The sequence below is a fragment of the Antechinus flavipes genome, chromosome 1 (genome assembly GCF_016432865.1).
Source record: "Antechinus flavipes isolate AdamAnt ecotype Samford, QLD, Australia chromosome 1, AdamAnt_v2, whole genome shotgun sequence".
Taxonomy (NCBI): domain Eukaryota; kingdom Metazoa; phylum Chordata; class Mammalia; order Dasyuromorphia; family Dasyuridae; genus Antechinus; species Antechinus flavipes.
This window is the reverse complement of record NC_067398.1, coordinates 330264584-330292410: the sequence shown is the minus strand read 5'-3', so window position 1 is coordinate 330292410 and position 27827 is coordinate 330264584. Positions and strand designations below refer to the sequence as shown.

Genomic DNA, 27827 nt, shown 5'->3' with positions numbered 1-27827 from the left:
TGAGAATTCAGAGAAATCCAAGCAAGTGGCTGCTTAATTTCCTTCATTCTTTGATTCTATTCCCCATATCTATAGTGTCCATATCTTTTTCCAGTATCATACAACTTAGCATATAATCATTCAAATTATTTCTGTGTGATCTTTCCTCCCTCTACCACCCCACCCCTACCTCAATTTGATAACTATTAAAATTTATCTTGTGAAACTTCTTCTGGATAGCACTATAGAACTTTTATATAAAAAGTTTTGTAGGTTACTGTTTTACATTCTACATGGTTCTTATTCTTTTAAGATGTAAATGAGAATTATTGCTGTTGTTTCTTATAATCAGACTTACTTGATATTATATAGTTTTCTTGTGACTATCATTGGAAAATCAACTTCAAAATATTTTTTTGGTAGAAGATTTTCATCCTGAAAAGAAAAGTAAATTTTATAAATACAAAAGAAACAATTTAAACAACTATAAAATAAGAAGTCAGTTTCATTTCTGTCATTTATAATATTTCATATTTTTAAGGACAAACTGATTTCTCTCCACTCCCTTCTTTGTGTTTTCCCCAGTTACAAGGAAAGTATGTGTCAAATAGTAAAGTAAAACTAATTTTAAAAACTGAACTGAATCTTAACATATTACAGCAAAGTATCCAGAAGAAATGAATTAAGAAATTGTGCCCTAATTTCAAGAGGATAGCACCAGAATCCAAACTCTTCCAAATAAAATCCTGATACGTTTAAAATGATCTGGCCCTAGGGATCTGCTCAAAATTTGGAGTTTGAGATGAGAGGACCTTTTAACATAGCATCTTGCTCAACTATGAAGTGTTAGTTTTAATAATTTTCATAGCTGAAAATGCAGAACTTTATCAATTCATAGACTCCTAAAAATATAAAGAACCAATTGGACTAGCCCTCTCCAGCTAATTGAAGGAATAAACTAAAACAAGCTTAAAATGTTTACATAGAAAGACTTCAAAATTTCCTTTAATGGCTGATCTCAAAGATAAACTATCATTAGGCAAATAAAAACTAAATTAGAGGCAGATGTCACATAGCAACAAAAGCAATGAACCTAAAATAAGTTCCCAGGCCATAGGAGAACTGATTTACCCTTCTGAGACTTCCTTTTCTCATTTATAAAATATAGGTGAAAATAATCTATTAACTGTGAAAAGCTAGAAAATGCAAACTATTAATACAAGTGAAGATAAGCACCTACTTATTCAATGACTGCTATGTGCAAAGCACTGTGAATACAAAGAAAGTCAAAAGATATGTGCTGCTATCAAGGAGGTCACAATATAATGGGGAAGATAACTGCCCCTCAGAGGGACATCACTAGCACCAAGGGGACCAGTAGAGACTTCTTCAAAATAGCAGGAGTTTGTCTGGGTCCCAAAGGAATCCCCCATAATCATCAAACAGATGTGAGAAGGTACCGACCACCAGGCGGCAGAAATACAATCACGAAATGGAGGTGTCTTGAATGAGGAAGAGCAAGGGGGCCAAGGTCACTGCATCACAAAGTACATGGAAAGGGGAGGGAGGAGAAAAATATGAGAAGACTGCAAAGGTAGGAAGGAGCCAGATTATGAAGAGTTTAAAAGACAAACAGAAAGTTTTACATTTGATTCTGGAAGTAATGAGGAACCACACAGTCAAACCTGTATTTTAAATATATCAATTTTATAACTGAAATCAAATTTATAAGCAAATGAAAGGACTGACTGGATTTGGAAGAGATTTGAGGAACAGAGATCAACCAAGGCTACTGCAATAATCTGAGCATGAAAGGATGAGGAACTATACCAGAATAGTGTTGACTTTAGAGGAAAGAGATGGGATATCTATGAAATATGCTACAAAGGAAAAATTGAAGGACTTTGCAATACAATGGATGAAGGAAGGGAGAGTACAGAATCAAGGATGTCAAGCTTGATCACTGGGAGCCTGGTGATGTCCTCAACAGTAACAAGGAAGCTGGGAAAAGAGAGAGTTTGTCTTGGTTACACGGCATTTAAGATGCTAAAGGATATTTATTTTGAGACATTCAACAGGACTGGATACATAGAACTGAGAACCATGAAAAGAACGGAGATGAACCCACAGGAATTGATGAGATGGTATAAAGGGTGAAGAGAAACTTTAAGGGATATCCACTATTAGTAGACACAACAAAGATAAAGATCCAGCAAAAAGACTGAAAAAAAGTAGTAAGAAAAGAGAACTGGAAAAGAACAGTGTCACAGAGATATAGAGAAAACAGAATATGTATAGGAGAATGGTAGATAGTGTCAAAAGCTCCAGAGAGATCAAGATACCCAGCCTGAGAATTGAGGAAAGGCCATTAGATTTGTCAATTAAGTAGTGGCAAGGAACTGGAAGCTGAGGGGATGCCCATCAGTTGGAGAATGGCTGAATAAGTTATGGTATGTGAATGTTGTGGAATATTATTGTTCTATAAGAAACAATCAATAAGATGCTTTTTAGAGAGGCCTGGAGAAACTTAAATGAACTGATGCCAAATGAAGTGAATAGAACCAAGAGAACATTGTACACAGTAACAAGATTATGTGATTATCAACTGTGATGGACTTGGCTCTTTTCTACAATAAGGTGATTCAGCCCAATTCAATGGTCTTGTGATGGAGAGAGCCATCTCCATCCATGTGTGAATCACAACATAATATTTTCACTTTTTTTTGTTATTTTCTTACATTTTTAGTTTTTTTTAATCATTTTTTCCTTTTTTGATGTGATTTTTCTTATGCAGCATGATAACTGGAAATATGCATAGAAGAATTGCGCATATTTAACATATATTGGATTGCTTATTGTGTAGAGGGGAACGGTGGGAAGAGGGAGAGAAAAATTTGGAACTCAAGGTTTTGCAATATTTCTGCATGTATTTTGAAAAATAAAAAGCAACTATTAAAAAACAGATTTAGCAATTAAGAAATCGCTAGTCTCTTTTGAGTTGAATGATATCTCAGTTGAATGATAAGGTCAGAAGGAAGAAGGCAGAGTTAAAGAAGAAAGTGAGAAAAAGGAAAGTGGAGGTATCATCTCCAGATCTCCAGTTTCCTGTCCTGCCCAGAAGACAAGACAATAGATAGTAGTTTGGATTTCTTTTGAGAATGAAGAAGATATTGGCATATTTATAGATATTTATAGATAATAGGGAAGCGATCAACAAACAGATAGAGACTGAAGATTAGTTGAGAATGAAGATGACAAAAAAGGAAATCTACTGGAGGAGAGGATGAATTGGCATAATTTATGCACGGAGAAGAATTTTTCCTATGTACAGATTAAATCCCTTCTGTTTTTCTTTTTAGTTTTAATAATCATAGAGAGCAAACAAAACCTTTTCTTACTGCTTCATAATTGATTAGCTTTTTGTTGGCAAAAAATCAGTTAAAGTGAGAGGTGGTCTAAAAAAAAAGGGATGAGGATCAAAAGATTCAGTTCTAGGCCAAACTCTCCCCTGACTTTATGAACTTGGGACAAGTAATTAATATCTCTGGAGTGAAGCTTCCCTCCCTAAAAATGAGTTACAGACTCTTAGAATTGGGGGTATCTTCTTAGTTACTTAAGCAGGCAGAGTGATACTGGGAAAAGTTATGGGCTTAGGGTTGAACCCAGTCTCTCCAATATCTTAGCTACATAACTTTGTCCAAGACACTTTCCTGTCTAAGTCTCAATTCTTCCATTGTCAAATGTCTACCTGTGAGCTGTAATGTGCTGTAGCATTAACATGATGTTGCCCTCTTGTTTTGGGAGTGACCAAGGCAATACCTAGAGCCCATACTAGAGCAAAATCTGTTGTGGAGACACAAACAGTTGGAATGGGAATGGAGACACAGAAGCAATTCCAACTGTGTATGCTAAAGTGTCAGAAGACAGAGAGAGAGAGAGAGAGAAAGAAAAAGAGAGACAGAGACAGAGAGAGAGAGGGGGCTCATTCCCCAGAGTTCACTCCACAGAAGCTGGGAGAACAAAAGGTCCCAGGAAGGGAGTGCTAAGGCAACAAGATCTGAGCAGACAGTCTGGGGCCAGATACCCATTGAAGACCTGATGTACAATGTCACAGTGGGCCCAGTGAGGAACTGTGGGAAGAAGCATACAGCATTCCTCTTCAAGACAGAGCCTCAATCACTTTGCCTGAGTTGTAGAGCTTAGTTTTCTCCTGGTCATAGTTGAATCCTCAAACTGATTTTAGCCCAGAAGCAGGTATATGTGTCAATTCCAAAGTTGTTCCACCATTATCCAATGTCCAAAGTATAGATTTTTTTTTAAATCTCAGCTTCAGTACTACCAACCTTTCAACTGAACCAAAAAACAGGAATTTGTAACTTATCTAGTGCAATATATTTATATAATGTAATAAATCTAGCTAGCAGCAGAGGTGAGACAAAACTAAGGCTTCCTAATTCCTACTCTTTTCATTCTAATTCTTTAAACAATGTTGCTTCTAGGTTTTAAAGGCATTCTTCTGAGTCCACTCAAAAGAGAAAAAAAAAAAAATAGAGCAATCAGTCCAATTATCATCTTAGAATAACAAAAGGAAAGTTTGTGTGACCCACTAAAGATGATGTACTAAAATGCTGTTCATGTCAGAAGCAACAATTACTGTTAAGACATGATAACATAATAACACCAAAGTAACAATCCTTAAAAACAGCCAGAAACTGCCTGTATGTTAAATTTTATGTTATTTGAGGAACTGAAAGGAAAAATGATTTGCCTAAGGTCATACAACTAATAGGCTTGAAATAGATATTTTTAACTGATGGAAAACATTGTCTTAAGAAGAAGAAAAAAACGTGTTTACAAAAGTGAGATAATTTAAAGAAAGGTACATCTTTGGTCAATCAAAAAAGTAGGATATATAAATAGAGGGAAGGGGAAAAAGTTAAATAGTGAAGAGAATTACAAATTCACTGATTTTCTGAATAAAGAAAGGTCTTAGGAGGCTTGAAACTCAGACAACCAGTGAACATTTTAGCTTAATACTTCAGCTTTTTACAAAACTTTTACTTTTTTCAAGGCATTTTAATGCATATTATTTCATTTAATCACAAAACAATGTTGAATTAAGGCAGTATTATTTTCCTCATTTTATATCTCAGGAACTTGAGGACAATAAATGAGAAGAAAACTGACTGTTAGTCACTTATGAAGCTAGGACCAGAAAGCAGGCGTTCTAATTCCAAATTTAGTGCTCTGATTAGGTACAGAATGGATTAAAAATATGAAGATGAAAGTAATAAAGTGGAATTTAGACACGAGAAGACTTAAAGAAACTGAGGCAGAATGAAGTAAGAATCACCAGAAAGAATAATGCATACAACTACTGTATTGTGAATGAACAGACACACAAAAAAGCAGATGAAACACAATTAAAAACAAGAATCGATAATGAATCTAAAGGACAAATAATGAACCAATTTTTCTCTCTTATGGGTAGAAAATGCAAGTGGTTGGAGAAGGGGAAGGTGTGGGGACAGGAGAGGAGGAACTACCAATGCCAAATATTGAATATACAGATAAATGTGGATATTGTATTGGTTGGCTTTACTTGACTATTTTTACCTAAAAAAGAGGTGGTCAGGAGGGTATATGTTAAAAAATAACTGTATTGCAAAGGTATCAATAAAAATTTTTAAAACTAATGATAAATCTTTGCAGAGATAAGGAAAACCATGGATGTGGGTGGATCATTACATATGACTGTTAGATTTTGCTGATGTGCTAGTTAATTCTGTTGAACGCTTTTTTTTTTTTTTTCATTTTTTAAATTCTTTTTTATGGGGATAGTTTCATGAAAAGGGACTGGGAAGAATATTTCTGCAAATAGGAAAACATAGCAACAATAAAAAATTTTTAAATTAGTGAGGGAATATAAATTTTAACAAGTATTAAAATTCATCTTTATCTCTATGATGTTATGGTGAATTTAGGCACTGGATATTTTAGTCTGCCCAAGAAAACTTAAAAGGAAAATTTTCAAATGTTTCTTCAAGGAAACTGAGATAATAAAAGTATATCAGATAGCTTGGGCAAAAAGTCAATATTCATGGACTATTTAAGTACTTTCTACATGCACTATACTGTAAAAGATACAAAAAACAAACCCATCCACACCCTTAGAGAATTTAGAGTTTTGGTCAAATAACTTCTACATACTAGCTTCCTCCCCTATAAAAAGGAGTTTCATTCATTCAATGAACATTTATAGTTTGAAGTATTATTTTGTTTCAGATATGAGAACAGAAGCACCTCATGATAAGGACAGTGTAAAGATCAAATGAGATAATACCTATGAAAGTGCTTTCAAAGTCACAGAATGGTGATCAATCCTAAGGAGGTGTAAAGTATGTGATTATACTCAGCCTTGTCATTCTTTGAAACATGTCACTTCTAAAAGGGGCCATGCCAAGCATTCAAACTTCAGTCACCTTTAATTTCCAGAATGTAGTATCCATACCAGCACCAAGATTTATAACTTGACAATTGCATTCTGTCTTCTTTAGAAAAGCCTTTAGCAGCTGATTGACACCATGAACCCGAGCAAAGTATCCTATGACAGTTCCAAAGAAATAAAATTACTTCAAATGACCCAAACAAAACATACGAGATCCACAGAACAGCTAAAAAACGATGCGTTTTTTTGTCTTAAGGACTTTTTCTTCAGGGACAGAAATATATTTGAAGAGTTTATGGGGGGAAAAATAGATTTAAAAACTTAATGTTCATCCAAAGACATTGTAGCCCAAATAAACAAATATTATATCAGGAATTAAGAATATATTATGAATTCAAAGATATTACTATAAAATATTTTAGTTATTATTACGTTACTCAAGATAAATTAATAATTAACCAAATTATTTTTACCTCAAACCATGTGATCTAAGTATTTTCATTATAAATGGAAAATTTATGTTTACAGAAAAGCTAGCAAAAACCAACTTGTCAAACTCACACAAATATTCTGCAAACCAGAGAGCACTCCCAATGAGAGTTCCTAAGAATATCATCTTTGTGTCTAAAAGTTTGGTGAAACATTAAGTGCTTATTTTAAAGAACATTTCTTACCTGGCCCCCCTTCCTTTACCTGATGATAGATGACTTTCTTAGCCATTATTTAAGTTTTCCATCCTATGCTTATAATAATATCAAAAGCAAAAAAAGAAGCTTTAAAAGTGACTTTTGATGATGGTAAACTTGCCTCTATTAATTTCAGGTGCCTTCCTTTCTTTTGACAGTCTCACAAAATACTGAATATAAGGGTCATGCCAGTAGCCAATACTTACAGCAAACCTGAAAGAGATGACAAGAAGGAGATTTAGTAAAAATAATTAAAACTTTAGTGCCAGGATTTGAGATGTCCAGGATATAGTTAATGCCACTGAGGGGAAAATTACATAACATCCGAGAACAAAAAAAATCAAGTCAACTTTCTCAGTAGTTCTGTTTTCTTACTAGCGAGAACTGCTAAAAGTAGAGGAAGTACCAAATTTACTTGGGAGATCATAAATTCAAACTAGCTCTTAAGTCTTTCTCCTCAGTTCTTTCATCCATCTCTATTTCACTAAGTTTCCTAATCGAGACTTATTCTTCTCTTAAATGTCCAAAGTCTTATCCCTAATACTCTCACTATCCGTATTCCCATACTTTAAATACTAAATTCACATTACCTTGCATGAAATTCCCTATGCATAAACCTTGTGTGTGTGTATGTGTGTGTGTGTGTGTGTGTGTATGACATATATATGCATATACTTCATGTATATACCTTGTAACTCCTAAACACATCCTTTCCCCAAGTCCCTGACACAGAGGAAGAGGTGTCTCTCATTTATATGTAAATAGTTACTAACCAAACAACTTTGTTTAATGTTAAGTTTCTAGTAAGATATTTGTTTTCATATAAGCCATTCTCCAACCGATAAGTGGTCAAAAAATATGAACAGACGATTGTCAGATGAAGAAAGTAAACCTATTTCTAGTCATATGAAAAAAATGCTCTAAATGTTAGAGAAATGAAAATTAAGACAAATTAATAACACTTCACACCTCTCAGACTGGCTAAAATGACAGGAAAAGATAATGACCAATGCTGGAGGGGGTGTGCGAAAACTGAGACATTAATACACTATTAGTGGAGTTGTGAACTGCTGGAGATCATTTTGGAACTATGTCCTAAGGACTATCAACTGTGCATATCCTTTGATCCAACAATGTCTCTACTGGGATTATATCCCAAAGAGATCATTAAAAAGAGAAAAGGACCCACATGTGCAAAAATATTTGTGGCAGCCCTCTTTGTAGTGGCGAGGAACTGGAAACTGAGTGGATGCCCATCAGCTAGGGAATGTCTCAATAAGTTATGGTATATGAATGTTATGGAATATTATTGTTCTAGAAGAAATGATCACAGGATAATTTCAGAGAAGCCTGAAAAGACTTACATGAAATGATGCTGAGTGAAGGGAGCAGAACCAAGAGAACATTGTACACAGCAACAACAAAATTATATGATCAACTGCGATGGATGTGGCTCTTATCAACAATGAAGTGATTCAGGCCAGTTTGAATAGACTTGTGATAGAGAGAGCCATCTGCATCCAGAGAGGATTATTGGGACTGAATGTGGATCACAACATAATATAGTATTTTCACCTTTTGTTGTTGTTGTTGTTTATTTGCTTGTGTTTTTTTCTCATTTTTCCCTCTTCTGATCTGACTTTTCTTGTGCAGCATTATTTATGTGGATATATGCTTAAAAAATTGCATATGTGTAACTTATACTGGATTACTTGCTGTCTAGGGAAGGGGGCAGAGGAAGAAGAAGGGAGAAAAATTTGCAACACAAGGTTTTGCAAGAGTGAATGCTGCAAATTATCTTTGCATGTATTTTGAAAAATAAAAAGTATTGTTTAAAAAAAATACATTTGTTCAAAAGACATTTCTCTTTCCTATATCTAGCTCACTCTAATATGAACAAATAATAAATAGGGACAGCTAGTTGGCATAGTTGATAGAGCACTAGCCCTGAAGTCAAGAGGATCTGAATTCCAATTTGACCTCAGACACTTAAGATGTCTTAGCTGTGAGACCCTGGGCAAGTTACTTAACTCCATTTGCCTTAGCGAAAATCATAATAATAATATGAACAAATGTTGTGAAACCAGATTTCCTCATATGCAAACACTAGGTCTAGGAATGTGGATATTTTTGGACACTGAATTAACGCTTTCAAGACTTATGTCACATTAGATTTACAGGAGTTATTTAGGAGGTCTGTGAACATTTTTAATATTCTGATAAGAGCATAATCAGTAAACTTGATTTGCTTTGTAACTATCTTATACATTTAAAAACATTTTTCTGAAAATAAATGTATAGGCTTCCCTTGACAATATGACACAAAAAAAGTTAAGAAACCAAAATTTTTGTACATGTGGATTCTTTGCCCTTTTAAATCTTTTTGGGTCCAGTAGAGACACTGCTTGAAGAAAGACTATTTTTAAAATGAAATATAGTCTGAACTATTGTTAAATTTGGGACAGGTAGGTGGCAGAGTGAATAATTTGCCCCATTTGGATTCAAGAAATTTCATTTTCCTACGCTCAAATTTAGACTCAAGACACTTATTAGTTGTGTAACCTTGGGCAATTCACTTAAGCTCTGTTTGTGTCAGTTCCTCATCTATAAAATAAGCTGGAAAATGAAAAGGCAAATTACTCCAAAATCTCTAACAAAAATGCCCCAAATGGGGTCATGAATAGTTGGACATAATTGAACAACTAAAGGACAATAAAAATTGTTAAATTTATTATAATATCCTAATTATAATCTATTTCTAGATAAGCAATCCCCAAACTATCATTACATAGTGGTTACTCCTTGTACTCCAACAAATATTTATTCAAATGGAAAACAAAAACTTATTATATTAGTACTCCAGGGCCACTTCCTCTAAGAGCTCCATGCTTAAAATTAGTCCTCTCTAATGAGTATCTTCAATTTCTCCCTCACCAGAAGAGCCTTCCATTTCATCATCAATTTTCTTTAATCTTTAAACAAAATAGCTAAATGAGGAAGTTAGTGGTACATGAAATAGTGTGTTGGGCTTAGAAATTGTTGTCAGGAATACCTGAGTTCAATTCATCTTTAGAATATTTGCTAGTATGAGTAAGTCACTTTAATAACTCTCGGCCTCAGTTTCCCCATCTGTAAGATGGAGATAAAAAAACAGCACCAGGCTCATAGGGCTGTTGTGAAGTTCAAATGAAATAACATGTATAGCATTTTGTAAAACTTAAAATTTGCAAATGCTACATAAAAGTTGATCATTATTATCCTAATAAAAAAATATCCTTTAATTTTATCTCATGAAATGTCCTACAAAACTTCTTGAATTTATCTCCATTTCTTATATATCATTCTTTTACGTGCTGCAATTTAGATATACCATTATGCTGAAGCTGCTCTTTCAGAATTTTCTTTCAAAATAATCTCCAATTTGCCAAATCCAATAGTCTACACAATCTGCAATCTCTGACCAATTTGCAGCATCTGACACTGTCAAACAGTTATCCATGAAAGCTTCCCATCTCCCACCCCAAAACGGGGAGGTAGGATTTTGGATAAGGAAGGAATTCTAGACTTGGGGAACTGATTATACTTACAGAGGCTAGAATACAGCATACAGAGCAGGAGGTGATTTTCTTTCTTTCTTTTTTTGCAGAGGCAATTGGGGTTAAGTGACTTGCCCAGGGTCCCACAGTCAGGAAGTATTACATGTCTGAGGCCAAATTTGAATTCAGGTCCTCCTGATTTCAGGGCTGGTGCTTTATCCACTGCACCACCTAGCTGCCTCAGTGATTTTCTCAAAAACTTGATGTGATCATGTAATCTTCCTATTCAAACTCCATCGAATACTTATTATCTCTAATTTCAAACATAAATTCATCTGTCATTTAAACTGTTTCAATCTTCCTACCTTTCTTGTCTTCTTTCCATGCCTTGTGATCCAGACATTCTAAGTTATTCAATATTATACACACCCAACATTCCTTCTCTTTCCTTGACCTTTTGCACTGACAGTCCTCCATGTCTGAAAAATACCTCATTCTTATCTACACATTTTAAAATCCCTGGCCAATTTTAAGATTCAGTTCAAGCAATAGCTTCTATACTTTACTAACCTTCTTTTCTCTACCAGTAAATTCTCTCTAGAGACCTTGTACTTATTCTGTATATACTATATATGTCTGTATGCATGTAACACACATTCTTATCTCCCATCTTAGAAGGTAAGGTACTTCAAGGTAGGGACCATCTCACAAAGTGTTAACATCGCCTGGTACATCAGAGCCTTTTTTCCCCCCATCATTCTCCCCAATTCATTTATGGATGTATATGTGTGTGTGTGCATATGTATATTATGCATATACACATAAACTGTTTATCTCTATCAGGCTACTCTTCACAATTTCCTTCCACATATCCCTATTAACTTCTCTTTACTTTTAAAAATTTTTTTTTATTTTTTCCAATTACACATAAAAACAATTTTTAACATTCATTTTAAAAAGTTTTGGGTCCCAAATTCTCTTCCTCCCTTCCCACCCTACTCCTTGAAAAGGCAAGCAATTTGATATAGATTAAATGTGTGGTCTTTTCCTTCTCCTTTCAAGTCATTCAAAACCTTCTATTTAATTAGTTTCAAGGCTCTCTACACCTGGCCTACCTTTTCTAACCAACATTACTTTCTACTACTTCCAAACATACAACCTGGAAAGGAGTATGATCAGACAAAACTACTCACAAACCAAATGCTAACCATGTCACACTAAAAACTATCTCCAAGGTTGTGCTAATAATGTGTTTCACACCTAAAATGCCTCTTATTTCCTCTCCTTTATCTAGGTTTAACTTTCTTTACCTTTATCTACTTTTCTTCTAAAGGTTCTCTCTCATCTCTTCTTTGAAGCCTTTTCTCTCTATTTCAGCATGAACAGATTTCAGGAGATTAGTAGAGGATAGGAAGGCTGACGTTCTATGATCCATGGGGGTCCCAAAAAATTGCATATGACTACTCTATGCTCTTCCTGTCTTGGAACTTCAACTGCATTTATTGTGGGTACTACAATTTAACATTCTGCCTCCATGACTGGTGCTTGGCAGACAATAACCATTTAATGATTGCTGATGTACTGTTTTATATATTAAAGTTCAGCCTGTCCCATGAGAGTGTTAGTTCTTTAAGAGCAAAAACCATATTCTATATCATTTCTTTTTGAACTTTTCACAGCATTAAGCAGTGTCCAATCCACAGACATCAATAGAATCTAGAGCAAGAATTTTTGAGAGCATTTATAGGTACTCAAACAATACGTTTGAGTCCAAATGTATACGTACCATGAATAAGATAATCCAAGTTTTAGTGAATCTCTCAGGTAAGCGGGTTTTACTATCAGGATCCTCATCTTGTCAACTGTGGGGAAGGCAGCTGCTACATACTTCTTGGAGAGGTATTGCCCCAACTCTACCCAACTTCATACTACTAAATTCCTAACCTTGCATTCTACATTCAGTGATGATGATCATGATGATAACACTACTAGTAGTAGTAGTAATAATAATAATAATAATTAATTAATAATACCATACATTTGTAAAGCACTTACTATGTACTAATTGAGTATTTCACAATTAGCATCTCATTTGATTCTCAAATCCTTGGGAGGTGAATGTTATTATTATCCTTATTTTACAATGAGGGAACTGAGGCAACAGAATTTCAGTGACTTGGCCAGGGTCACACAGTAAACTTGTAAGAGGCTGGATTTAAACTCATGTTTTCCTGACTGCAGGCCCAAAACTCCAGCCACTAACAGCTCTTTAGTACACAGTGCAGTATAGTCTCAGATACTCCTTACTGTGTAACCCTGGGCAAACCACTTAATCTGTGTGCTTCAGTTTCATCAAATGAAAAAGAGAGATAATTAATAGCACCCATCCCAGAGTTGTGTTAAAGATCAAATGAGATATTTGCAAAGTGGTTATTAATACAGTGTGTAGCACCTACCAGGCATTCTATGTAAAGTCTAGCTATTATTAATTTACTAGTATTACTCTGATTCTCTCCAAAATTATTTACATTGCAGAGCACAGGACTTGGAATCCAGAAGATTCCACATCCTCACTTCCTAGTTTACTTACCCTAAACAAATTACTTAATGTCTGCTGCTTCAGTTTGTAAAATGGGAATAATAATGGCACTTAACTCCCGTGATTTTTGTAAAGATAAAAGAAATATTTGTAAAGAACTCTGCAAATCTTAAAATGCCATATAAATGCTTTTAATAAGATGACTAAAGATTCAATTTACTTTATTAAGAAAACAGGTCTTAAATACTTGCAACCTACTTACAATGAAAGACAGCACGGATTCTATGAAATAAAGCACTGGACTTGGCATCAGAAGATGCTGCAAAATTACAAAGAATAACCATGGCCCTAAAATAAAAGGCCATGATCTTCTTTTGGCTTGGTCCCTCCTTTATGGAGAGGGAGGACACACAAGTACATTTTTTCCAATGTACTGATCAGTTTTGCTGGTATTTTTTCTCTTCTTTCTCCTTTTTTTTTTTTTTTTTTTTTAATTTATACAGAAGGGATCTCTGGGAGAAAAGAGAGGGAAGAATCTTAAAAGGAGAAATTTAGTCTATCCCAAACCAAAAGATATAAATTAAAAACTATTTTTTAAAAGATTTGTATTGCTTGGCCCCAGAGGACTGAATTAGGAATACTGAGTAGAAATTAGAGATCAACATTAGATGGAAAATTTTCCAATAAAAGCTATCCAAAAGACCTCCACTGATCAGGAAATCTTCAAACTACTTCAAATCTAGTAGTTAACTAGATAACCCACTTGTTAAAGGAACTGGAAAAAGGAATTCTTATTTGGATACAAACTAGATTAGCTGGTTCCTGAGATTCTCTGATTCTATTGCCCACTCAACTCTATCCCATTCAGACCCAAGATTTAGTATCTGAGAATCTCATTTTTTAAAAAAGAATCACCAAGATTCACAGAATGGCCCAATTACCAATGCCAGATGCAGTAAACCACAGACTTTGAGAGCTATCAGGGACCTTATGATCAAAAACTCCAAACAAGTCCAAGTCTACAATTAAAATCTGGGAACATAAGAGGAAATAATTACAGTGAAATAAGAAAAATAGAATTTCTCTAAAATCAATTCAAAGAGAATTCACCAATCAAACAAGATTTTTCAAAAATACCTACAACAGATAGAAGCAAAGAAGATTACAAAGAATTTAAGTAGGAGACCTTTAAAACAAACATTGAATTATATACTTTTTCAAATGTTGCACAAAAGAGTCATGGTTTCAATATGTAATCTTTTCCCATTCTTCTTTGTACACAGATATTTTTTGTCAAGTTCATGGTAACAAAAAGAAATATTTCTTAAAAGAATGTCAAAAAAAAAACCAAAAACGGATGTCAAGATTTCTGAATTTCAAAATGAACTGAAGCTAGCCAAGAACAATTAAAAAAAAAAAAAAAAAAGGTTTGCATGTGTATTTTGAATTATGTTGGAGGAAGGAGAATCAAAAAAGAACAATAAGTGATACATGGCGGAGACAGAGCTGTTAATTTTTACTGTATTTTTGTTTTTTCTGCAAGGAAAATGAGCTTGGAAGTGAAAATATGAGGGAGTCAGTGCAGACTCCCTCATAAGATACATAAAATGAAAATAAGATAAGTCACTTGGTCACCGATTAAATGGCAGGACTCAAAAAGTATCCAATAGTCACCCATGGTTCCATATCAAGTTGAAAGGGAGTGTGCACATAACTGTTAAACATTCTGATCATTATTTGAATAAACAGATAAATGCAATTCAATTCGCAGATAATATAGCTAAAAAGAGGCAGCTAGGAAAAGAAAACACGAAATAAAGGACCAGTGAATTGGCCTTGAAGTCAAGTCCTTAGATGTAAAATGTGATGTGACCCTGGTCAAGTCCTTTAATCACTCAACTGTTCTAAGGAACTTTCTAATACTAAGTTTCATAAAAGATGTCTATCTGCACTGGTAAGGGAAGTTTCACCTGGAATCTCCCTATACAAATAAAATCACAGATCCACACTCCATCTCTCATAAACTATAATTTACACATCACTTTAAGGTTTGAAAATCACTACATATATATTTTTTCTCACAATCCTTGAGGAAACTGCTATTGTTATTATTATTTCAATAACTTGCCTAAGGTCACACTATTATGACATAAAACTGAAAAGGTTAGCTAACATACTAGATAACAGCTGGGATCCAAATAAATATTGACAGAAAAAAAAAAAAAACTGGGCTGGCTGTAAAATGAAATTGTTACACTTTCCCATGATGTCATATTTGAGATCAAGATATTACTTAAAACATGGGAAATGAGTGGCTAGACAGATTAATTAGCGCATTACAAGTTCAATTTAAGTCAACAGTGTGATAAAAGTAGCCAAGAGAGAGAACGCAACCTTGAACTACCTCAAGAGATAGTATTTTAGGCTTAAGAAGACAGTATCCTGCCCAAATCAGATCAATTAAGAAATATTATACTCAGTTCTGGCAACACATTTTAGAAAAGACACTGATAAATCAGTGGATTATCAAGAGGATACCATATTAAAGGACTCTTGAGTCCATGCACAATGACAAGAAGGCTGAAGTGATGATGACGTCTTTCTCCAAGTATCTGAAAGTGGGAAGGGGACAGAATTGTTATGTTTGATCCCAGAGGAAAGAATTAGGTGCACTCGGTGAAAAGTGGCAAAAAAGTAAGTTTAGGCTTGAAATGAGAAAACCCAGCAGTGATTAAGGCAGACCGAGGGTGGCATGGGCAGTTTAGGTTGGATATGTGTTCCCACACTTCGGACTAAACATAATCTCGTCTGGTGCCTCATAATGGGGGATTTACATTCGGATGTCTGACTAAATGGCAGCCGAGGTCCCTTTCTTCTCGGAAATTCTGATGCTTTAGTTCTCGCATGGCGCGGGTTCAATTCGTCATTTTACAGACGAAAATATTCAAGAAGCGCAGGGAGGTGAGTTTGGGAGCCCGGACTCCCAGGACCACCTGCAAGGTGCGCGGGGTTCGCGGGGTTCGAGGCCGCCCGGGACAGCTCCCTCCAGCCCCGCCCAGCCCCGCCCTTCCTCAGCCCCGCCTCCCACCACACTCGCGGGCACTGCCGCCGATGCCACGCTCCCCACCCCCACCCCGAAGGCCCAGCGGGTCCCCAGGTCCCTAGGCACCTCTTGCACAATGAGGCGTCATCGCAGGTGCCGCGCACGCCCTCGTCCCCCGTGTCGCTCTCTGGGTTGGAGACAGGGGGATCCCGGAGGCTACGGGAGGCCATGGGAGGCTCCAATTCGGTCTCCGCATTAGACTCCAGGGTGGGTTTCAGGGCGCGCTCACAGAGGCGCGCTCCCAAGTGGGTACATAGACTCCCAGACCGGGATAAAGCAGGTGGGGAAAGAGCTGACCACTCGGAATGGGCGCCCAGAAGTCGTTCTCGGGCGTCTTCCTCCACCAGCAACTGGCCCCCTCATTGGCTCCACCTCACCCTGCCTCTTTTGAGATGCTCATTGGACCGCTGCTCCTCACACGGACTCTCCGGAGGTAGTTATTGGACAAAGACTGCGCACGGCGCTTAGGGAGGAGCAATTGGACGCAGGGGTCCGGCCCCATGCCTTCTGGGGATTGTAGTTTCTCTTTTTCCAGCCAGGTGACTGATTTCTCCCTCCCCTTTCCCCTTATTTAGTAAGAGGCCACCCAAAGGGTGATAGGATTCCGAAGTTTTATAATTCTATTAATATTTAAATATACAAAAATGTACAAGACACTTTTCTTAGAGACCCAGCTAAAAATGCTGTTCTCTAGTAGGTTGATAGTGTTCCTATCTGATTTTTTTTTTAAGCCACAAGTAACAAGTGGATTTTTATATGCAATTTACATGTACATTTAATGTCAAAATACACAAATTCTTCACCCAACCCTTTATATACAGCATTATTAATATTTAAGGTATGATTGTCGACATTTCACAAATAATAAGATTAACAATTTTTAAACTATTTACAAAGTGCTTTGAATTTTGTTCTAATAAATATGTATTAATATATGTATGTGTAAGAGGCTTTATAGTAAGATACACTAGCGTTCCAAAAATATAATTATAATAGTTCACAGCTATAGGTAGCTGTATACTACATATCCACCTCATTCACAATAATGCTGTGGAATGGATGCTCTCAGTTTTACAAATGAGAAATCTGAGGCAAAGGTTTAGCAACTTGACCAGATACATATGGTAAGTATCTGAAGCAGAATTTGAATTTAGCACTATTTTAACTCTGTTGCCCTGCTTTTACTCTAATATGTCAAGCATATGAATAACTGGGATACAGGATATAGTGAGCTAAGTGCTAGCGATAGCACGTCATCAAATGGACAAAGTGTAATTTCATTCACTTTATTTTTCTATGTAGATGGTAGGCCAGTCTCTTCATTACTGCAGATTTCACAGAAGTTTTCTAGCATCTTCCGTATAATACTTCTGTATCATTTATGAACAAGAGCACATGGAGAACCTCATGTATTCTATGGACCCAACCCCCTTCTTATGGAGAATAGAGAAGCCATGCCTTTGTTTACATAGATTATTGGTGGGATTAATAAAGCTAATCCAGAACTTCTCCCGTCACTGTTTCTCAGACTGCGGAGGCCATTGGAAAGTGAAGAAAAGTACTTCTAGTGCTCTAGATGTGCTATGAGATGTAAAGAAAATAGCACTTGTGGAGGGGGAGGGAAGGTGCAAAAAGACTTCTGGGAGTAGAAGGCTTCTTGAATGAAAAGAAGAGTTTTGACAAAATATGAGCAGGGGCTGGAGTGGAGTGAGTCCATTGAAATGGTGACCATTCTGGCCATGGGAAATGGGCGATGCATAAATATGAACAAAGAAATAGAGTTAGAGAGGGAAGGAATAACATTTATGTTAATACTTTAAGGTTTGCAAAGTGCTTTAAATATGTAATCTAATTTGATCCCAGCAACAGCTATGACTATTGTTATTCTCCCTTTTTTTGCAGAGGAGGAAAGCAGAGGCTCACACAGGAATGGCACACTGTGCTAAACTCTGCAGATACAAATAGAAAGCTGACCTCTAGAACCTCATGTTTTAATTAGGAAAGAGAACACACAAAAGATGGTTCATATTTCACATTCAGTTCATGACAGATCGAAAGTCTAAGAAATGTTTAGGCAAGGATAGTTACATGGGATTTGGCAAGACTCAGAGCATCCTGGGAAGTAATGACAGGGCAGATGATCTCCTACCAAGGGGATAGAAGATACTACAGTGAAATGAGCTTCTGGGAGAGGTCTGAGTCAGCATCCAGCTGACATGGGGGTGGGAGGAGAGGTAGCGCGTCCTACACTTGTTGGAAACGAGACATTGAGTCAATGAGGATTGTTTAGAGAAGAGATAATTTTATGGGTCCCTTGAGCAAGTATTGCTAGCTTATGTTCTTGCTGCTCATTGGTAGATTTTAGAGAATGAAGTGAAGTTCCTCAATTCTCTTCATAGTACAGATAGAGATAGCTGATCCAGATTATTATGTCTAGCAGGTGGAGGTCTGGGATAGGCAGTGAAGGAGAGTAATATGTGATCAAGATGGATTGGAGTCAGATTGGACTCTGTTGGAAAATTACTACAGAAAAAATAATTACTAGAACAAATGTATAGAGGATGAATTGTTGCAATAATTGAAGAAGAAATGACCTGAACTGTTTTGAATTTCTCCACAGCATTATTGGTGAAGGAAGCAAGGCAAGTATTAATATTCCTTCTGTACAGATAAAGATCAAAGACTGACCCAAAGTGTTTGGCCTCTTCTTCATTTTCCAATGGATTCCACAGTTTGACAAACAGTGATGAGAGAAGTTTTGGATTAGAGTTGTCAATACCAGCAATAATCTAGGTAAAGAAAAAATGGCTTCTCTATCCTCCATAAGAAGGGGATTGAGTCCATAAAATACGAGGTTCTCCTTGTGCTCTTATTCACAGATGACACAGAAGTATTATGTTAAATCTCATGACGCTAGAAAACTTCTGTGAAATCTGCAATAATGAAAAGACTGGCCTAACTATCTGCACAGAAAAATTAAGTAGGTGAAATTACACATTGTCCATCTGATGACATTGGTTGAATTAGTTCACCAAAATATCTATCTTGGATAAGTGCTGTAGCTAGATCATGAAATATGCCCAAAATTGAGCCATAAGAGGGTAGGATTGCTTTTAGGAAACTGAACATGTTTTTCTTTTTTTTTTCCTTTCTTTCTCTGTTTCTTTCTCTCTGTGTCTTTCTTTCTTCCTCTTTCTCTTTCCTTCTTTATTCCTTTCTTTTTCAATATTTTCTTCTCCCCCAATTACATGTTAAAGCCATATATGCTTTTTTTCTATAGTTTTGAGTTCTAAATTCTTTCCCTCCCGTCCTCTCACTTCTCCTTGACAGTAAGCAATCTGATATAGTTTATACATATTGAACAGTGAATTCATTGATCATTGAGTATTTACCACTGCAAAAGCCCATCTTTCCAGCACCAATATTTTTCCAATGGTACTATATAGCTATGAATCATGGAACACTAACACACAATAGGTGCCTGATGAATGTATAGAGAATGAATAAATAAACATTGTAATCTCAAAAGAATTTAAAATGACAACTAGCCCAGTGGACTTATGTAGGCTGTACCATATTAACAATAATGATTTGTGTGTGAGAATTAGAGTAAAGGATTCTATTGAGGCCATAACAAGAATAAGAGACAATACAGTCATATTTTTAATTGATACACAATTACCCCCAAGATACATAAAGAATAAAATTAAAGTTTCTGGCTTATTGCCTGGATCCACTTTGGAGAATTTGTGGAGGGGAAAAATGAATGTCACTTGTATAGGATAATCAAGTATGGTTGGCTTGCAGTCCAAAACAGGGAGGGAAATGTCCACATCAGTGAATTCAGGTAATAGAAACATGAAGAGATGAAGTAATGGAGTTCTGCCCAAGGACACCTAGGTAATAATTAATAAACCATAGTTGGAACCCTATAGGACTGGTTCACAGTACACTATTTCTTAGTTCTATCTAATGGCCTCTAATCCTATGGATCAAGTTCCCATATATCCTATACTCAGTCATTAAATAAAAACTGACAGTTGCCTAAATGATAGTTTGCCCTCAAAGTCTTTTTTGCTCCCTTTCCTTCCATGCTAGGCTGAATTAGCCATCCTGGAAGAATTTGTAATTAAATGCTACAAAGGTGCTCAGTTTCTAGTTCACAGTCTCTTCAACAGACAGCCCACACATCCCACTGACATAAACAAAACAAGTCATCTTTGTTTTTAATTGTGCTCAAGGTGGCTGTACATTCTCAAAGTCTTGGTACTCATTGGTCCAATTTTAGCTCCAAAACTTCATATGTATGGACTTCACTTCTTAGAGTGATTCTCAAGGGCTCTATATAAAACACTGAAGACAGAAATAGGGCAAAATACTTTCAAAACTCAGGTTTTTTCTTTCCTGATAAAACAACTGTTGATTTGTGGTTTTGTATGTATTTTAAAAAATATATCAATTCTGAGCGATGATAAATATAAACAGATTCATAGGATGTACAGATGATCTTAGAAGTTTATAAGATGATGGGATTTAGAACTAAAATGGACTTTAGAGATTATTTACTTCAGTCCTCTCATCATATAGATTAAGCAACTAAGATCCAGAAAAGGGAGATGACTTGCCTTGTCACATGTCTAGAAAGTGTCAATGCAGTTTTTGAAATCAAGTCTATCTGAATTCAGACCTACCATACTACACAAGACTCTTTTACTGTAATCTACAAGTCTAAGTGAGGGCTATTTCAAATTGGACCAATCTGTACCTTATCAAAGGACTCAGATGGTTCCAGAGGAGAAAATGAGGCTGGTACCTCACTAAAATCCAATTCTTCCAGAACAAAGGACAAACAAGATTGGAATCCTCTTACAACACATACAGACTTTAGTCTTCAAGAATTGAAGACCTCATCTAATGATAGGAAGCACACTCTCTTACAGGGCAGTCCAATTCTTAGTGGACAATGCTAATCAGTAAAGAACTAACTAGTTTCCCCTTGTCCAGATTTTCCTTTCTCTAAATCAGTCGTTCTCAAACTTTTTAGTCTCAATATCCCTTTACACTCTTTTAAAATTATTGTGAATCCCCTAAAAGCTTTTGTTTGTTATATAAATACATATATGTAGATATTTAGTATATTAGAGATTAATATGACTTAGTATTATTATGAAAAATAATTTTGACCTAAAGGATTCCCTAAGAGGGTATCTATCAGGTTGCTGCAAGGTTCCCTGGACCGTCACACTTTGAGAACCACTATTCTAAATCATCATTTACAACAAAGTAAGCTTCCTAATATACAGATCAAATCACATGACTGCTTCAAATAGACAAAATTAACAAAATCTTCAACAACTACCCATTGATTGCCTACTTCATAAAATAAAACCTTCTTAACCTAATACTCAGTCCTCCTTCCCTTCCCTTATAAATACTTGGCTCCAAATAATTTTTCTAATCTCTTTTTTACTGTTCTCCTCTTTCTACATTTAATGTTCCAAGGAAACTGGACCATTCACTGTGTTATAATTCTGTCTTATGCTTTTCCTTGCAATCCTGCCATACCTAGTATAGATAGGAGACATCTGACTTTATTTACTGAAATATTCCAAGTATCAATTGCCAATTCCTCTATGAGACAAATTCCCTAGACCTTAATTAGAGTTAAAGCTCATATTTGTTGTACTTTGCAATCATTAAAGTGGAAAAATCAGAGCTTTTTTTTTTTTAAAGAGTGTTTAATATATAACATTTTTTCCACTAAAAAATCTTATGTAGATACTGAAATAACAGGCCTAGAATAAGCGGGGAAAAAAACTAGATGTCATTGGGTCTGACCCTATTTTTTTTTCAAAAGAGGAAACTGAGATCAAGAGAAGATAAGTGATTTGGACAGGTTATACTAGTAGTATGCATCAGAAGCAGCACTGAATTCATATCCTCTGTTTGACAGTCTCCTGGTTGCTCTGATCCTAGACAGCTAGGGGGCACAGTGGAAAGAATCCAGTGATACATTATATGTCCTTATAAGTCTGTGGACCAACCTAGATAAGTTTGGAGAGGTTGATCATGTTCTTTTTGCTTGTTTTCCCAACACTTAGCACAGTGCCTGGCACATTATCTATCTATCTATCTATCTATCTATCTATCTATCTATCTATCTACCTACCTACCTACCATCTATTTATCTATTTATTCATCTATTATCAATCATTACCAGATTGACCATATGGTAATGAATTTTTTGGCCACAACAGCCTTGGATGATTACTTAATAAAACTCCCAAATAGCTATGATTTGTGAAAGTTAGCAGAATCCATACCAAGAAAATTATAAGTCTTTGACATTTTTAAGTATTATGTGACAATTATGAGAAATGTTAGGGAAACCTAGAAAAATCAAAGACCACTCTTGATAGATTTCACATTCACATCCAACATTCAGGTGTTGGATATTACTAGTAGTCACAATCCTTATACTGCAATAGCTAAAATGTTCATTATCAGGTATCATTGTCTGACCACATTCTGCACAATATTGTTATCTCTTCAGTCCATCCTTAATTCATTTCACAGTTAGCTAGCTCTTTTATTTAGAGGTGAGTTCTAATAAATATAAAATGTTGAGCTTTTAAAATTTGTCTTTATGCCAAGTGAGATGGTATATGTGAAAGCATTTTGGAGATTGTAAAGGGCTGTTCAAATGCATGGTATCATTATTATTAATAATAACTTGTCATCTTATGTATCATCTTCAAGTATTAGTCAGCCTTAAATTACATCTTCTCATAGATTTCTATCACTCTTATGCCTTTTGAGTGTTCAGGCAAACACAACTAATTAGTAGGAATAGTAATAGTGGTCCTTGTTTAAGGTTTATAGTGCAACATCTCTGTTTACAAAACATTTTATGTGAGATTCCTGTCAGGTAAATTTATATCATTATTTAATATTGAAGGAAGCTTTCAAAAGTAAAAACTTGACCAAGGCTTCAGTGAGTCAGTGCCACAGCTGTGATTAGATATTTAAGTTTCTGATTGCAATGTCTGCACACAATGACAGATCACTTTGCTTCCTGCACAAACAAACAAATGGAAAGAAAAACTTCCTACTCATCTTTTATTATATTCTATTGTATTGCTATATTTCTTTTTTATTCTATTTTATCATATATCAGTTCTTAACCCATTTGTCTTTACACTCTTAATAATATACAAAGAATTGAAAGTCTTCTTTTATAAATGAGGGGAAACAGACCTAAAAAGATTAAGTGACTTGGTCAGTCATATAGTTAGGAAGCAGCAAAAGACAGGACTGTCAATTATATCATGCCACTAGCTGTCTCTGAGTAGGACTCAGCCAGTGAGCAGATTTCTGGGTCAATAATTATGAAAAACTTCTGCTTTAGGATGTGGTTCCTGCAATTTTCAAAGTTTGGCAATGTTTTGCAGCTCTGATCTTTGGACTTACATGGTAATCTCTTGTTCAAAAAAGAACCATCCTAATTCTGATTATAATGTGATTATGATTTCTGACATTGCTTGCTGATGTTCCACAGTATCATATGAAGTTTTGTCTCAGTTTGTTCATAAAGTGTTTTGTGTTTTTTTAAAAAATAAAATGGAACAAGTTGGTCAGAATGTGGCAGTGCCAAGGAGTTTGTATTGGATGTTTTCAGTTTGTAAGTTTGATTAATTAATGTAGTATAGTGGAAAGAATGGTGGATCTGCAGCAAAGAATATGGGTTAAAATAATGGCTCTCTCATTTCCTGCCATTGTGACCTTAGATAAACCACTTTATCTAGTTTCTTCATTTGTGAAATGGAAAGATGAGATTAGATGTCTTCCAAGGTCCTTTTTTGAATTTAGTGTAAAATCCAGTATACTTTTTTTTTTTGTTAAAACTTTTTATTGACAGTACATGGGTAATTTTTTTTACAACATTATCCCTTGCACTCATTTCTGTTCCGACTTTTCCCCTCCCTCCCCTCCACCCCCTCTCCTAGATGGCAGGCAATCTTATACATGTTAAATATATTATAATATATATACATACAATATATGTGTGCAGAACCGAACAGTTCTCTTATTGCACAGGAAGAATTGGATTCAGAAAGTAAAAATAACGTGGGAAGAAAAACAAAAATGCAAACAGTTCACACTCATTTCCCAGTGTTCCTTTACAGGGTGTAGCTGATTCTGTACATCATTGATCAATTGGAGCTAAAGTAGATCTTATCTTTATCGAAGATATACACTTCCATCAGAATACATCCTCATACAATATTGTTGTTGAAGTGTATAATGATCTCTTGGTTCTAGTCATTTCACTCAGCATCAGTTCATGTCTTTCCAAGCTTCTCTGTATTCATCCTGCTGGTCATTTCTTACAGAATTCCAGTATACTTTTAATTTAACAACCATTGATTAAGCAACTACTCTTTGTAATGCACTATATTTGGCAACTAGGTGAGATTTAAAGATGATAAAAAAAAACATTTCCTGATCTCATGGAGCTTACAATTTAATAATGGATCATGCTTTGTTACTTAAGCATCTAGTGGCCATAATATAAAGCAAAACACTATGTGAGATTGAAGAAAGGAAAAAAAAATGTGAATGGATTTAGTACAGTGGCCGATACATAATAGGCACTACATAAATGCTTATTCCCTTTTCCTTTCCTCAGTGAGAATAATCAGACAATGCTTCATTGAAAAGAGGACATTCTATTTAATATGCAAAAACTGAGACGGGAGAACTGGGAATGGACAGATCTATACTGATGCAGCAAGTTATTCCTATCAGTAGGGATAGGAAGAATGTGAAGAGGAGCCTGGAAAGGGAGGAAGGAGCTTCTTTTCTTAATAAATGGACTATTTTGTGACCATCTGTGATTAAAGATTCTACTCTAAATCTAAAATTGGTTCTGATTCACTACAGGCTTCAGTTTGGTGATCCAATTTGGCTTACTAAGTATGGTTTTCTCAGTCTGTAGGGATTTAATAACCAACTTGTTAGCCAATGGACAGAGAACCTGAACATATAGGGGTAAGCCTGATCATGGGGCCGGTGAGCCTACAAGCCAGAGTTTACTCCCTTATCTCCTTTTCCTCGTTTTTACCTTCTGATATTTCTAAAATTCACCTTATGTTAATGACTCACAAGCTCATTATTAATATACCTCAGATCCCACATCCTTCTTTTTTTGAAGTCTTTTATAGCTGTTACCTGCTACAATAAAGAAAAATGCAAAAGAACCATGAGCTCCTTCTTTCAATAGCACCCCTTTTTTAATCCATATTTTACTCTTCTTCCAAATCTCATACTAGTCCAACTCAAAAGCCAGCTCAAAAGCCAACCCCTTGCTTTTACTTGCTGATTTCCCTCAATTTAATTCAAAATTTAATCTGTCTTTGTAGATAAGTGCTTGCTTTGCCTGTAACTTAACAGTCAGTGATACTTTTAGTTTTTTCTCCAAAATTACATTTTAAAAATGCACCAGAGGGCCTGGATTCTAGATTGGAGGAAGTAAAAGATTGACTGTAGCAGTCCAATTCTGCCTAGGTCACAGAGAGAAAAACAAAAAGTATTCTCCAACAATAATGTCTCCCCTTTAAGAAGCCTAGTGAGGTAGATCATTAAACAGCTCCTTCCTTGAACCAGCCAATTTGCTTACTCAGTAAGGCTGACAGTTCCATTTATAAAGTAAAGCAGAGCAGAGATTTACTTATTCTTTTTCTCCATTCTCCCTTCTTCCTCCTAACTTCTTATCTGCATCCATCACTCAAATAGTCAACTAATCAAAATACATTTTCTAAGCACCTAGTATGCCCCACACATACACTGTGCTAAATCTCTGAGGATACAAAGGAAATTGTAAAAAAACAATCCTTACTCTCCAATCACAATCTAATAGGAGAGATGCTATGCAATCAACTATGGAAAAACAAGACAAAGAATTGAAGAAAACTAAAGAAGAAATTAGAATTAAGGGGAAGATTAGGAGAGGCTGGAAGAAAAGGCAGGATTTGGGCTGGAAAGAGGTTAAAACAAGAGGAAGAAAGACTTCCTTTCCAAGGAAATAATCATCCATTCCAGTTGTATAGCATTTAAGAAATGATCTCATTTGAAACTCATAATAACCTTGAGAAATTGACAGAACAGAGATTACAATTCCCTCTGAGGAAAATGAGGCACAGTGAGGGTAACCTGCACCAAGTCATATGGCTAAGTAAGGGCGAAGGGGAAACTGGGACTGAAACGTACATCACCTGACTTCTAATCTGGTGCATCACACCATCTTTTATTACTGGAACAGAAACATGCCATACAAAGTGGGTTACAATTCAACCCAGAATTGCCTCATCAGTCTCAGAGAATGGTGCTTCTTAGAATCTCCTTGAGGGCTATCTTATTTCTTTTTGCTACTATCATAGCACAGTACTAGGCACAAGGTAGCGCTTAATAAATGATTATTGAATTAATTTATCCATAATCCCATTTCATTTCATGTCCAGGAAACATCAGACTCACTTCTGGGCCTACATCTCTTAAGGGCTTTACTCATGACTGTACCACAGTTTCCCCACTTGTAAGTTAGGGGTTAACGGCCACTCTTTCTCAGTGTGGGGAAGGAAACGTTTAAATGTCCACCAGAGGGAAAGTGTTTGTAGGTCAGGGGCTGAAACTTCTAGGTCTAATTTTAAACGTTTCTATCCGTGCAAGAGAAAATCGTAAGAGAAAACGAAACTGCCCATACTCCGATCCTTGGAGGGGCGGCCCCTTATGCCGGCTCCTCGGCCCCCGGGCCTGGGGGAAGGGCAGGCCGCCGCTGTCGCCAGCTCCCGGACAGGCCTCCCAGACTAGGTCGGAGGCAGCTCGACCGGAAGTGACGCGTTGCTGGGTCCTGGCCGGGGCGGGCTAGGGGGCGGGGCCGGGGCGTCGGCTGGTCCCGGGAGCTCAGTGCGAAAGTCGCTGCCGCCCGGACACTATGTAGGAGCAGGCAGGGCCTGGCCGCACCCCCACCTCTCTGCCCGCGAGCCCCGCCGCGCCCCCTTGCCCAGGACACACTGCCTCCCCGGCCTCACCGGACGCCACCATGAAGAAACAATTCAACCGCATGAAGCAGCTGGCCAACCAGACCGTGGGCAGGCGAGTGACCCTCCCCTTCCCCCCACCCCGGGCCATTGCCCGGTACTGCCCCGCCCTGGGCCGGCGTGGTCCCAGCGCCCCTGCTGAGGGCTGACCTGCCGTCGCTCTCTCCTTCGGGCCTGGCGGTGGGCGTAAGCCAGTCTTGGGCCGGGTCCCAATGGGGTTCCATTCTGGGCGCGCGGGAGCCTGGTGGCCCCCCTCGCTACCCCGCTGCGTCCCAGGATGTTCTATCCCCACCGGCCCCCTTCCCGCCCTGGGACAGTCACCGGGGCAATCCGCCGGCCCTACTTCCTTCCCGCGTGCACGGCGGTCCCTGACCCTGGTGTGTCTGGGTCTTTAAAAAAAAAAAAAAAAAAGCGAGGTTTGGGAGACTGGGGGGACT

The 27827-nt window shown here is 36.7% G+C and overlaps 2 protein-coding genes across 6 annotated transcripts in view; one reads left to right on the top strand and one right to left on the bottom strand.

The window, feature by feature from the left end:
- LCMT1 (leucine carboxyl methyltransferase 1) overlaps positions 1-16655 on the bottom strand; it is a 98213-nt gene extending 81558 nt beyond the window's left edge. The window contains exons 1-4 of one of the 2 annotated variants that reach the window (XM_051967313.1): positions 16358-16655; positions 7235-7326; positions 6462-6583; positions 338-414 (exon numbers count right to left, since the gene is read on the bottom strand). In XM_051967313.1, the coding sequence (XP_051823273.1) occupies positions 338-414; positions 6462-6583; positions 7235-7326; positions 16358-16461 (395 nt within the window). In that variant the 5' untranslated portion in view covers positions 16462-16655. The remainder of the gene's footprint in view (positions 1-337; positions 415-6461; positions 6584-7234; positions 7327-16357) is intronic. The other variant, XM_051967306.1, reaches the window with a different exon arrangement.
- Positions 16656-27220: 10565 nt separating this feature from the next.
- Positions 27221-27827, top strand: part of ARHGAP17 (Rho GTPase activating protein 17) — a 129381-nt gene continuing 128774 nt past the window's right edge. For 3 of the 4 annotated variants that reach the window (XM_051967246.1, XM_051967254.1, XM_051967262.1), the window contains exon 1: positions 27221-27445. In XM_051967246.1, coding sequence (XP_051823206.1) covers positions 27393-27445 — 53 coding nt within the window. In that variant the 5' untranslated portion in view covers positions 27221-27392. The remainder of the gene's footprint in view (positions 27446-27827) is intronic. The other variant, XM_051967269.1, reaches the window with a different exon arrangement.